This window comes from Dendropsophus ebraccatus, chromosome 9, assembly GCF_027789765.1.
Source record: "Dendropsophus ebraccatus isolate aDenEbr1 chromosome 9, aDenEbr1.pat, whole genome shotgun sequence".
NCBI classification, from domain to species: Eukaryota; Metazoa; Chordata; class Amphibia; order Anura; family Hylidae; genus Dendropsophus; species Dendropsophus ebraccatus.
This window is the reverse complement of record NC_091462.1, coordinates 93,519,430-93,532,969: the sequence shown is the minus strand read 5'-3', so window position 1 is coordinate 93,532,969 and position 13,540 is coordinate 93,519,430. Positions and strand designations below refer to the sequence as shown.

At 46.0% G+C, this 13,540-nt stretch overlaps 1 protein-coding gene across 1 annotated transcript; it reads left to right on the top strand.

The window, feature by feature from the left end:
• The first annotated feature begins 4,698 nt into the window (after nt 1–4,698).
• On the top strand, nt 4,699–10,819 carry LOC138801265 (histone H3.3A). Its single transcript, XM_069983889.1, has 4 exons — nt 4,699–4,797; nt 8,721–8,864; nt 9,548–9,701; nt 9,783–10,819. Exons 2-4 carry the CDS (start codon nt 8,737–8,739, stop codon nt 9,909–9,911), a joined length of 411 nt encoding a protein of 136 aa, XP_069839990.1. The 5' UTR covers nt 4,699–4,797; nt 8,721–8,736; the 3' UTR covers nt 9,912–10,819.
• The last annotated feature ends 2,721 nt before the right edge of the window (nt 10,820–13,540 follow it).

Below are 13,540 nucleotides of genomic sequence, written 5' to 3'. Positions count from 1 at the left end.
TTGTCGGTCGGGAGAGCAGCCGTTATAAAGTGTATAGGGATCTTAAAGAGGTATTCCAAGAAAATGTACTTTTCCTGTGGATAGGGGAAAAGTAGGAGATCATGGGGTGTCCGACCTCTATACCCCCCACGATCTCTGTATTGGGCCCCGGCTTTTGTATTATGAATAGAGTCACAGGTATGGCACGTGACCCGCGGCCCTATTCATTCCTATGGAGCCGAAAGAAAAAGCTGAGTACATCGCTTGGCTTTTTCCGGCGGCTCCATAGGAATGAATAGAGCCGCGAGTCACGTGCTATACCCGCGGCTTTATTCATAATACAGAATTCGGACCCCCGCAATCTTCTACTTAGGGGATAGGAGAAAATTAGAGATGAGCGAACCGGGTTCAGGTTCGAGTCGATCCGAACCCGAACGTTCGGCATTTGATTAGTGGTGGCTGCTGAACTTGGATAAATCTGGAAAACATGGATACAGCCAATGACTATATCCATGTTTTCCCCATAGCCTTAGGACTTTATCCAAGTTTAGCAGCCACCGCTAATCAAATGCCGAAAGTTCGGGTTCAGATCGACTCGAACATTCTCCAGGTTTGCTCATCTCTAGAGAAAATCTGATTTTCTTGGAATACCCCTTTAAGCACAAAGCACTCCAATCACTCCTGGGGGCATTTTTCCTATAATCCCTGGATGACCCCCAACTGATCAGCGTGTTATATCCTATCCTGTATATAGGACATAACCATTCCAGATGGCAATACCATGTCATATAACCATATATCCCAGTGTAATGTCAGTAAGCTGCTATATACGCTGTACAGCATAATATGAATGAGAACAACAATCACTGTGTGTGAATGTTTCCACTACATAGCCAAGGCCGCTGAACACAATGAACCTCTTCATGTCTACACTTCACTACAATGAGCTTTCCCAGTGAGGTTGCATTTTCCTGACTTCTTTATATGTCCATTGTTTTTTTTTTCTTCCTATTTGTGTTGTGCTGTGAATGAATCCTGGCCCCGGTGTATACAGTGGACACTATACCTTGTAATTTATTTATCAGGGCCGGAGTAAAGTATACCTTATTGCAATGCTCTCAGAATGATGGAGCCCTGCCATAATAAGCAATAGAGATACGTGGCAAGTAGCCATCTTTCTATGTCAGCTGGATTTACTTTCAGGCTGGAAATTCTCTCTGGAGTATCAGTGGTTGGGCTCCTAGAAGAGTTGTATTCAGACATTATAGCAGTGTTCCCCAACTGTTGCACAACTACAACCCCCATCATACCATACAAGTATTACAGTGAGCGACCAGCTAACAAGCAGACCAATGCTGATCATTGGACCTACTACATGGGTGATATCCAATCCTGATCGCCCCATAAATAGGCCCTTTACTGTTATGTTATGTTCACTGAGGCCTGAGGCCCACTTCACACGTCAGGAAAATCCTGATAATTCCTAATAAGAAATCCGGATAGATTTTGTAACCCATTGGGTTCTATTGGCCATGGATACCCTTCAGAATTTTTCCTTAAAGGCGTCTGTGCCAGTAAACAGGACCGGAAATTATAAGATGTACCCTATAATTGTCTGGAATTCCAGCATGGATGCCCCATAAAACCCTATGGGGGCATCCGGAATTCTGGACAGCTCTGGATGCACATCTTGAAACTGTATGGAATGCTAGGTGTACTTCCTGCCAGACAATGCCAGCACCTGGGCAAGTGCTGCCAGCAGGGGCGTAGCTACCATAGAGGCAGGGTAGGAAGTTGCTATAGGGCCCGTGCAGGAGGGGGGCCCGGGGAAGAAGGTAAGAGCATGTGTCTTTCTGCTTAACCCCTTATCTGCTGCAGTGTGTAAGTGACCCAATGTTTACTTTCATGCTGCAGCACAAAAAAGGTTAACAAGCAGAAGACAGAGATCTCTGCTTCACTGCACTGATAACCTCTGACCTCTGTTCTCAAGCAGGAAAAGAAAATGTGCAGAGCTCCTTGCAGAGGTCAGGGGTTATCAGTGCATAAGCAGTAAAGCAGATATCTCCTGAACTTTGGGTCACTTACACACTGCAGTACATAAGGGGTTAAGCAGAAGGTAGTCAGTCTTCTCCTGCACCTATGTATGTAACCATAAGGGCTCCTAATGGGCCCTCATAGGTAAAAACCGTGGACTGTCATAGCAAGCAGCCATTGGCTCTCTGCTCTGCCAGTCACTCTTGTGGCTGCAGCCAGGATTCTGCCTCTAGAAATACAGTATGTGGAAATAGAATCATGGCACGCTCCATCACATGGTGTATTACTGAGCTATTCTTCCCTAAAAGCAATGGTGGTTCATTTATAGCAGTGGTGTCAAGCCTGCCGCCCTCCAGCTGTTGGAAAACTACAAGTCCTATCCGCTTTAGCTTTGGCTGTCAAGGCATGATGGGAATTGTAGTTTTGCAACAGCTGGAGGGCCGCAAGTTTGACACCTATGATTTACAGCCTAAAATACGTCCTAGGGGGGAAAAATGGCAATTGAAAAAACAAACCAAAGAGCAAATGTTTTTGAGCTGTAAAATCACAGCGTGTGTGAACATAACCTTAGACTGCAAAAGCAGAAATAACAAGGAGTGATAGCAGACAGGCCTGGTTGTGGGGCTGTAAGAGGGTGAGGATGGTCTGTGGGTGCTCAGTGTCACAGTTAGTGAGGGTAATAATATATATACATACCCCAGGTTGTATACAGACCCGAAGGATCAGACATGTTTAAATAAAACTGCCTGATCCTTCTTTAATCTAACATCATCGGTTGGGGTAGGGTCCAGGTAGACCCCATCATGGTTGTCCAGTCCAGACAGAATCAGTGGCTTTGGCCAACAATCACCTAATATGTACATTTTGGATCCCTTCACCCCCCCTAGTAGTACGGTCCAGTAATATACACCAATTCTAGGAATTCTCGGGCTCTACTGTCCCGTTATATACCTCTGCTTTCATACAGTGGGGTCTCATACAAAATCCAATAGAAAGCTATTTATTTCACAGGAGCACAGCTAGGATTCATGGGGCCCCATAGCAGAAAACTGTATGGGGCCCCATGACTCCTGTACAGGCCCACCACCCCCACATACTCACCTGGCCTGGTGCAGTTCCCTGATCGTTCCCCCAGTTCTGTGCTGGGGAGCTGGGGGATTAAATGCCGGGATGAGTATGTATATGGGGGGCATCTTGTGCCCAGGGCCGTATTACCAGCTGCTGCTGCCCTAGGCACTAAACCTGAGGACGCCCCATCTTGGGGAGAGTGGCTTCAGAATCGCGTTTTTCATGGTTTTTAACTTAAAACATAAGCAAATTTCCACTTTAAATCAGTGATTAGCGTCGTCTGCATATTGTCTAAGGGAATTCTCACCACAGGATTGGTAGATTGGTAGGTAATAGCTCTAGGCGTCACATTTACCACCGCCACACCTAGGCACCGGACCACGGCCCTGCCTCCGGCCACAAGATAGACTGGCAGGGCAGGAAACCAATGGCTTCTTGCTCCTTCGGTCAAAGTGCCAGGGGCCTGCAGACCCCCTTAGTGCACGGGCCCCATAGCAGTGGTGTGGTCTGCCTTCATGGTAGCTACGCAAGTGATTCCATGCCGTCCATCAGATGCTGTGTTATGGAGCTATTCTCCGCTATAAGCCTGTACAGAGTATACAGTATATACCGCACTGTATGAGACCTCAGGCTGCCGTCACACACTGCAGTGATTCTGGAGAACGGCCTTGGCAGTCTATAAGTCCTTCCTATATAGTCCCTGTTCCTTTTAAAGCCGCTCTTAGTTTTGCTCATGGCCTGCCGTGGCAGAATATAAAAAAAAACAAAAACATTATATATCCCCCCCCGTATTTTTTTTTTTATTACATATAACAATAAAAGCCACCACCAACCGAGCATGCTGGGATTTTATAAAAAAAAAAAAAAGGAATTGGGCCTAAAAACTTCACTGAAGTGTAAAAAAGCAGCAAACACAGAAACACCACCTGGGTATGGTATGTGTAGTCTCCTGTGTCAGTACAGGAGCGCAAAGCATTCGGCCACGTTAACACAATGTATTTTTTGATTAAACGACGGCCGTTGTAACAAGTTTGCAGCAACAGCCGTTGTTTAATCGCAGCTGCCGATCGCATTAACCAGTACCGGCCAGGTTGAAGATCTCAGACAGCGGCCGTTCTGTGACACAAGCAGCCGTTCTGTGACACAAGCCGTGTTTTTACCACGTCTGAACACGGCCTTAAACTGTTTGAGATCTATAGGTTTAATATTAGAGGTATCTATGCACTAATATGTTCACACACTGGAATTAAATCAATAATTACTGCATTTTCATTGCGTTACTGCATGTGTGTGAACGCAGCTTTAACAATTGGTGCATGTATGGATTGATTGAATAATTGGTGACTCTATTAATTGAATGATTGCTTGATTGATAGAGCAGCATATAATCCAGAAAGGACCTGTATTTCCCGTGCCCTGCGTTACCGCACCGCTCGCCTCATCCCGCATATTGTTTTGTATTATGATTTTACATTGTGCTCCTATGAGACCGCACACACAGACAGAGCTGGGGGGCTTGTTTCCCCGCCCTCTTCCCGTCCACCAATCACAGCTCGCCTGGATCTCCTACAGCCAATCAGAGGGCGCTCCCAGGGAAACAAAGGCGACGAATCAGGGGTGACGTGGCGCAGCCTATATAAGGCGGGGTGGCGGGCGCAGACGTACGCTCTCACTCGCCTCGTCGGTTGTGTTCGTTACGCTCTCTGGGACTGTCCGGTAAGTGACCGCCGCGCGCTCTCCGTGGCACCGGAAACGCGTCCGGTAACGCTTTTTGGCTCTGTACATTGCCCCGTGTCTGTTTTTGAGCTGAGGTTTGTAGGGGTGACGTCATTTTACCGAATCGGTGTGATACGGTAAATATCCGGTAACGGAATTTTTTTTTTACGGTTAGTCGTTATGACCGGGGGGTAAAAATGTGTTAAGAATCGGTAGGTTAGGTTGTGGTTCCCGGTGGAAAGGTCAGGCGGTAAGTTCACCCCTCCCCCCTTGTTTCCCGGAGCTCGCTGGGCGCCATGTTGTCTCGTCGCTTGAGGGAAGAGGAGACAGGACGTGAGGAGAGGCTGCCCTGTAATGGTGGCCAGCAGCCCTCAGTGTGGGCCCTCACACCGGGCCCCCCCATACTTCCCGCGCTCCCGGCGACTGTATACGTTACCGAGCTCTCGGGCCCTGTACACACAGCACGGTTGTCGTTTCTTCTTCTCCTCAGCCTAATGGCTCCCGCATTTTTCCTCTTTTCCTCCATCTCTGAGAACCCAACACTAAATCCCCCCCTCAGCCCTGGCCTGGTTACCATGGAAACGTTAACGGTCACTTCCATCGCGAGGCTTTCCGCCATAAGGAAACGGTTTTTCTTACACTCCTCCCGCCTCACATTTGTAAAATTGTTTTTGTGCCGGATGATAAAGATCACATAATGGCGGGTGTCTGAGCGGCTGCAGTGCGCCTGCGCGGCCGCTGGGGGCAGCAGAGAGCTGTGTTGTGTGAGCTGAAGGCGCGTCTGGCTGCAGACATGTGCTGATCTGCGAGCTCTCTGCTTATATAGGGAACAACTAGGCAGCCAATTGGTTCTACTTGTATTTTTTTTTTTTTTTTAGAGCTAAAAGGGACAGATTAGTCACTGCTTCCTATTAGTTCCCATCCAGGTCTCATGATTAACTCTTTACAGCAGCCATGGGGAAACTTTGGTCCTCAAGCTGTTGCAAAACTACAATTCCCATCATGCCTGGACAGCCGAAGGCTGTCCAGGCATGATGGGAGTTGTAGTTTTGCTACAGCTGGATCACTGAAGGGTCCCTATCCCTGCTTTAACCCTCAGGGGACAGACAGTTTTCATTTTTGCGCTTTTGTTTTTTCCTCGTGTACAATATGCTATAGCTTGTGCATTTTTGTTTGCGTATATGCAACTTTTGATCGCTTTTTATTACAGTTTTTGAGATTTGCGACCAAAAATGTGCAGTTTTGGGGGGGCGATCCCACCACTAGACCACCAGGTATGGGGGAAAGCAAGAATTTAGATGAAGCTGTCAACTTTGACAGCTGCATGTAAATACTTAATTAGTGGGCACGGCTATCAGACCGTGTCCGCTAATAGCCGTGGTCCCGGGCTGCATGTAGTGGCGTTGCAAAAAGGAGTAGACGCACCAACTCTCCCCTCTGAACACCCCCCTAGTGGCATCAGGACGTTCAGTAACGTCCCGGTGCAGCTAGGGGTAAAAGTGATGTCTAGGATTATAAACTTGTCAGGGGAAATGTGGGATTTTAATGAAACCTTGTGAACAGCGCCCCTCTTAGCCTCAGGTGGTGCATGTTATTGCAATAAGGTTCCATTGATGTTACATTGTAATCCCACCCTGACCCTGAGGACAAGAGTGGTGCTCTTCCCAATTTCTAACCCTTCAAATTTTAACTCTTTAACTTGCAGATATGTTGTTACTGGTGTAATTGTCGTCTAAGTCCCAGTTCAGTGTCGTTGTTTCCATTACATTTAACTTGGTCTGTTATGTCAGTGAGATTTTGTTCTCCTAAAGCAAGATCTGTTTGTTTTTAACATAAGTTAAAAAGGGTACACTGGGCATTTTTTCCTTTAAATCCATTCATGTAAAAGTTGTACAGACTTAAATTATTAAACAATACTCAAGCCTTCCAGTACTTATCAGCTTCTGTATGTCCTGCATGCTGTGGTTTATTCTGTCTGGCATGGTGCTCTCTGCTGCCACCTCTGTCCATGATGGGAACTGTCCAAAGCAGTAGTAAATCCCTTAGAAAACCTCCCTGGCTCTAGACAGTTCCTGACCTGGACAGAGGTGGCAGCAGAGAGCACTGTCAGACTGAAAATACACAACTTCCTGAAGGGCATCCAGCAGCAATGTCCTAGACTTTTTTAAAGGGGAATTCTGTTCAAAATTGCCATTTATTAAAATATCTTGAGAACCAATTTTAATACTAATACAGTCAAATAGTGATTGAGCAGCAGGGTGGGTGTATACAACTTCCAGCAGGCATGGTCACTTTAGCTTGGAGGTGGGAGTCTCACATGTTGTAATACAAGGGTATACCGTCCTCTGCTTTGTACAATCCTTACTGCTTGGAGCTATAATTACTAATATAGTCTGAGGCTACTATAATCTCAGCTACAGTGCATAGTAGTAGCCAGAAGTGATCCAGGCCTCTGACTATTCACACCCTACTACTAGAAGATGTCCGTTCCTAAGCATGCACCACTTCTTTAATAGCTGCCATATGTTGCTCGGGGGATGAATGACATCACACGGCTGTTAATGACTGTCAGTGTGGTTTTGGCCACTTGGGAATGCAGCATTACACAGGGTAACTCAGGCCTATTGTGCTGGCTTTACATGGCTCTTCATTATCTGCTTAAAGGGGCCGTTCCATCTCAACTAACACAAACTAGTAGGGCTTCTAAAGCTGAATCTTTACAAATGCTTTACTTTGGCAAACTTGTCTCCTCCTGATAGGCTGCTCCTTCCATTATTGACAGCTTGTCTAGGTAACCGGTTACTCTAGAGGTGGTGGTCTGGCTGGTGTATGTGTAGCTGTAATGTACATGTGTTGAGATATTGTGTATAATTAAACATGCACATTATAGCTACTTACACACCAGTCAGACCACTGCTTCTAGAGTGGTGGTCAGTAACCTAGATGACAAGCTGTCGACAATGGAAGGGAAAGAGGCCAAGTTGGCTAAACTAATGTATTTTGCAAAATAGTCAGTTGTGAGACCTTCAAGTTTACCTGTAAACACCTGCCTAAAAATGTCATTAAAGAGGTGCTGGGTGTCAGCCCTCCCCCAATGATTGCCAGAATCATGGTGTCCACATACAGTTAAACACTTAGAAGCAGAAGGCTTTGTGGTGGTCATGCAGGGCTACAATGGGACTAGGAATGGTCCGAACCTGCTGAGGTTCCGGTTCGTATGAACCCGAACGGTCGACAGCAGATTCCCTGTGGAGTGGGCGGATACAGCGGGAGGAACGCCTGGAAAACTGGGATACAGCCTATGGCTGTATCCCTGTTTTCCAGGCGGTCCTCCCGCTGGATGCGCCTGCTCCACAGAGCGGGCAGACAGCGGGAATCCTTTCCAAGGGTTCGGGTTCGTACGAACCCAAACCAACTCTGTTCGGACCATCCCTAAATAGGACCAAGCTGTAATAAAACCGTATGGCCTCTACATTAAGAGCAGTCTGCCTGTAGCACTGATCATTGTGCGGGTGATGTGGCTCTGGCAAACAGTCATGGCTAGCAGGCATTGGAACTCAACTCATCAGATACTGATGGCATATTCTTGGCATATGCCCTCAGTAAATGTCCCAGAAACCCCTTTACGCTAGTCAGCATCTTTACCAGGACCCAATCAGCAATTCAGTGCTGACTCCTTCATACTGTGTACAGCAGAGTGCTATACTTGTGCACCGGCCTCTGATCACTTGGTACACACTGCTTGTCAGGTTTGCTAGCAGTTACCTTTTCAAAGCAAGAGACAACTTGTACCCAGGCCTGCTTTTCAGTGGCCTGAAATGGCTAATAGGGCAACCAACTTCAACTTCAACTGCATGAAATGTCATTGTTTTTAATGTCAATGAACATTATTGGAAACTGACCATCTGAATCATTTTTCTTAGTTTGCATTCCTGAACAATGGCTCGTACAAAGCAGACCGCCCGTAAGTCAACTGGAGGAAAGGCTCCCAGGAAGCAGCTGGCCACCAAAGCTGCCAGGAAAAGTGCCCCCTCAACCGGAGGAGTCAAGAAGCCTCACAGATACAGGTAACTTGATGCTTCTAGAAGTCCTGTGATACGGACAGCTTCTGTAATCTACTCCATATACAGGGAATCTATAGCTTTTTGTTGTTGATGGCTGTTGTATGTAGCTGCAGAAACTGAACCTTAAGGTATAACGTTAGAGGTTATCCAGGCTGAACTGTAATACTAAGCACAGCAGCAGGATGGGGGTTGTGCTGTTTAGCTACATTTTCTCTAATCCTTGATAACTCCTTTAAGCTTCCTACCTAGAAAATGCATGTCTAGTGAGCCTTGTTCCATTGAAAATATGTAGCCAAAGTAGGTGACCACAACCTGTCAAGTTAGTGCATTGTCCTGGAAGCTGTAAGGCCTTGTCTACAGAACTGCATGTCACTAATGGTCTGTGATTACTGGTTGCCCATGAACATGTTGCTGGCATCCATGGACCATGCAGTTCTGAAGGGGATTAAACTTCGAGCCCTGACAGCAAACAGGCCAAATATGTGCCAGTCCGTGGCCATTGATCCATTCTGCTACTGATGTGGACGACACCATGGAATCAGTACCTTCGTTGTCTGTGAAACAGGATCCCTGTTTACAGACAAACTGCTGCGTATGTGGCCTGACACTGCCTAAACTGTACATAGAGTAATCTGCACTTAGAATGGAGTGCCTACAAACTGCTAAAACAAGTGTCTGTTTTTCAGGCCTGGTACTGTGGCTTTGAGAGAGATCAGAAGGTACCAGAAGTCCACGGAGTTGCTGATCCGCAAGCTTCCCTTCCAGCGTCTGGTAAGGGAGATCGCTCAAGACTTCAAGACTGACCTGAGGTTCCAGAGTGCAGCCATTGGTGCCCTGCAGGTGAGGAGCTGATGCTGGTAAAGCTAACTGACTCTATATACTATGTAGCTCTATGTACTGACTATGTTTTTATTTATGTAGGAAGCAAGTGAGGCATACTTGGTGGGTCTCTTCGAGGACACTAACCTGTGCGCCATCCATGCAAAAAGAGTAACCATTATGCCCAAGGACATCCAGCTAGCAAGAAGAATCCGTGGAGAACGTGCTTAATTTTGCGGGAGATTTTGTTTTTGATCTTAGATTTTCTTTTTTTTTACAAACTGTACATAAGTGTGATGTCTCTTTATTTTATAAAGGGTTTGTTAACTGTAGAGTAGTTGACAGTAAATGGGTAGTACACATTTTATATGACATTCCCTTAATCCTCAGGTTTTTCAGAAAAATTTGTATCTACAGCTAGTCTTCTGTGACCCTCCCCACTTCAGAGTTTGCATGCCTGAGCTCAGTTCTCTCCATACTTTGGTATCTTAAGTGTAACTCCATTGTAAATAAACTTTCCACTACCTCAATGGTCTTGCTGTTTTTAGATTGACATCTGGGTCAAAGCAAACAAATACATCATTACCATGTTGATGGTTTATTCTGGGACTACGGGGCTCAGAATCTCTTGACTCTTTTTAATGTGGTAACAGCCAGCATGGCAAGGTAGTTAATGTGGTTTACGATATAAAACATCTCTTGTGTTAAGGCTAGTAAATACATGTGGTGGCTTCTGATCTCATTCTGGGTCTGGACTGAGTAGTACGTGATCATACAGCAGGTAGCTTACAGAGTAGTCTGTACCTGGGATTATTCCAGAAGGGATTGGGAGGTTTCTGGGCAATGCTATGAATAATGACTTGATGCTATGACTTGTGTGCAGGCCCTTATTTTTCTTACCAGCAGTTAGAGGGTCAGGTGGGTAATATGGGGTTGATCAGTTTCCTTATGTGGAGTTTATAAGGCAAACAATGTAATGGTACAGCCGTGTTAATAAATGCAATTGTCAACACTTTAAGATCTTTAAGCTTTTGTTACTTTGTAGGTGGTGTGACAAGTGATCTGCAATCTATCCACTACTATAAACCAATGTTCTCAAGATTTTTACTCTACAATAAATCTGCTTGCCTGAACTTTCACCTTTTTGTTCTACATTTACTTCATTAGTTATTCCTAGACCAGTTTAAGGGTCCATTTACACAAAGATTATTTGACAGATTATTTGACAGATTATCTGCCAAGATTTAAAGCCAAAGCCAGAAACAGACTAAACAGATCAGGTCATAAAGGAAAGCCTGAGACTTCTACTTTTCAAATCCATTCCTGTCTTTGGTAGATAATCCCGTCAGAATCTTTCTGTGTAAATGGACCCTTACAGGCACTCTTGTCAAAGCAATTGTCTTATCTGTAACCATGGGGCTTTGACCTGTAAAGTGTTCAGCATACAGGGTTTTGGCAGCTGGACTGTAAGCATCTGCTTGCGCTGCCCTTGGACAAAGCACTAGACCTGTTAAGTGCAAGCTGTATCTGGGCTTGCTGTGGCTACGACCACTTCACTGATCAAGGGCTGTACCATGACTTGCCACAGCCTAAAGACCTGTCGGTGGTTTCTGGTGTACAGGGATTTAACCCCTTAAAGACAGAGCCAATTTCGATTTTTGCGTTCGTTTTTTTTCCTCATGCTTTAAAGGCCATAGCACTTGCATTTTTCCACCTAGAAACCCACATGAGCCCTTATTTTTTGCGTCACTAATTGTACTTTGCAATAACAGGCTGAATTTTTGCATAAGTACACTGCAAAACCAGAAAAATGTGTGGTGAAATCGAAAAAAAAACAGTTTGTTTGGGGGAAATGTGATTTTACGCCATTCGCCCTGGAGTAAAACTGACTTGCTATATGTTCCTCAAGTCATTACAATTACAACTTTATGTAACATGTATAACTTATCTGATGGCCTGTAAAAAATTCAAACCATTGTTAACAAATATGCTACTTAAATTGCTCCGTTCCCAGGCTTAACTCTTTTATCCTTTGGTCTATGGGGCTGTGTGAGGTGTTTTTTTGCGCCATGTGTTCTTTCTATCGGTACCTTGATTGCGCATATACGACTTTTTGATCGCGTTTTATTACAATTTTTCTCTTTTCGCCCTATGACGGCACCCCTGGAGAGGACCACCTCCTACTCCCATAGGACAGGAAACAGGATACAGGAAATCCCTGGATCATATAAAGAAGTAAACTCCCCTCCATCGCCAGTTTCTGTTTCCTGTCCCCATGAGAGCAGGAGCTGGAAGGGCTTTTCCCTTCCCTTCCCTGGACGGAAAGAAATGACTGGGGGTTACCGGGTAATATCCTACCGGCTTCCCGGCGGCGTCAGGCTCCGAGTGGGGAGCAGCCTCCAAGTCTGGCCTCCTCCCCCGACACCTCCAGATATGGGTCCCCGGAGCTCCCCTGGCCCTCCTCGGCGTGGTCCGGTGCCCCGATCCGTAGCGCTGCGTTTGCGCGCCCTGCGGCATGGCTGCTGGATGATGCTGGGAGGGGGTTGCTCTGCTGGCCGTGTTCGGCAACTTCCGGGGCCTACGGCCTGCCTCAGGTGGAGCGCCGGGAGGGTGACGTCGTCTCAGCGCGCGGCGAGGGGGGCGGAGCCAGCCGGTCATGTGACTCTCGGCGCCAAATTCAAAAGAGCTGCTGAGAAGGACGCCAGGTGAGTGCTCAGTTTCTGTGTGCTCTAGCGGTATTTTGTTTCTGCTGCCTGGTGTCTTCTCTACTGTTCCTGACAACGGCTGCAGAGAGTCTTTTACACCTCCAAGACCTCAATTGTCCATTATGGAGGCTGAAAGCGCTGAATTATCAGAATCTACTCCAGCCAGGATTCAAGCCCCTGTGGTATGGAGTGGGTAAGAGGGGATTTTCCCCAGCAGAATTTCCTTCTTCCTTTGTCTAAGTTTGCCATGTTTCTCATTTTTAGGAGGGTACTACTAAAAAGAGTCATGCTAAGAGCAGAGATTGCCCCGTTTGTAGGAAAAGATTAAGTAGCTCTTACACTAAAGTGCTGTGCGGTAGCTGTATGAATAGAGTCCTAGAGGAGCAGGGACCCTCTTTTATGCGTAACATGAAGAACATGATAAAGAAGGAAATTAGGGTAGGTAGAATTTTTTCTTTGCCTTTTAAAAAAAAAAAAAAAAGTTTCTTTTGTACATTTATTTTTTTGGTTTCAGGCCTCTATGCCCTCTCAGGCTCCGGCCACTACCACAGCTTCTCCTCCAGAGCTGGCGCCAGCACCTGTGTCTCAGTTACCTTTGGCTACCCCAATACCCCCTACTATTGAGGTGGAGCAGTCTGTTCACAGTCAGCCTCCATCTACCTTGGGGGACGATGAGGACCTATCGCTGGGTATAGACGAACCAGAAGCAGGCTCATCTAACGTAGAGAGTCTGGAGGAAGAAGTGGCTACACCATTACCTTCTGCTGACTATATAGAATCACTAATTAAAGCAGTAAGGGAGACTATGGGTATAGAAGAGGTTCCAGAAACTAATACTATACAGGACCGTATGTTTGGAGGGCTAGCACCTAAGAAACGATTGGTCTTTCCCATTCACCAAAACATTAAGGCCTTGATTAAGCACGAATGGTCCAATCCGGATAGAAAATTTTTTGTTCCAGCCGCTGTGAGTGTTTTTTTCTGTTTTCTTGGATAAACAGGTAAAGATATAGAAGAGTATATATAACTAAACAACTAATTTTTCAATTATTTTTCAGTTCAAAAGGAAGTACCCATTTGACCATGAGGAGTCGAACTCCTGGGGCTTTGCTCCAAAGATAGATCCTCCGGTAGCCAAGATTACAAAACTTAATG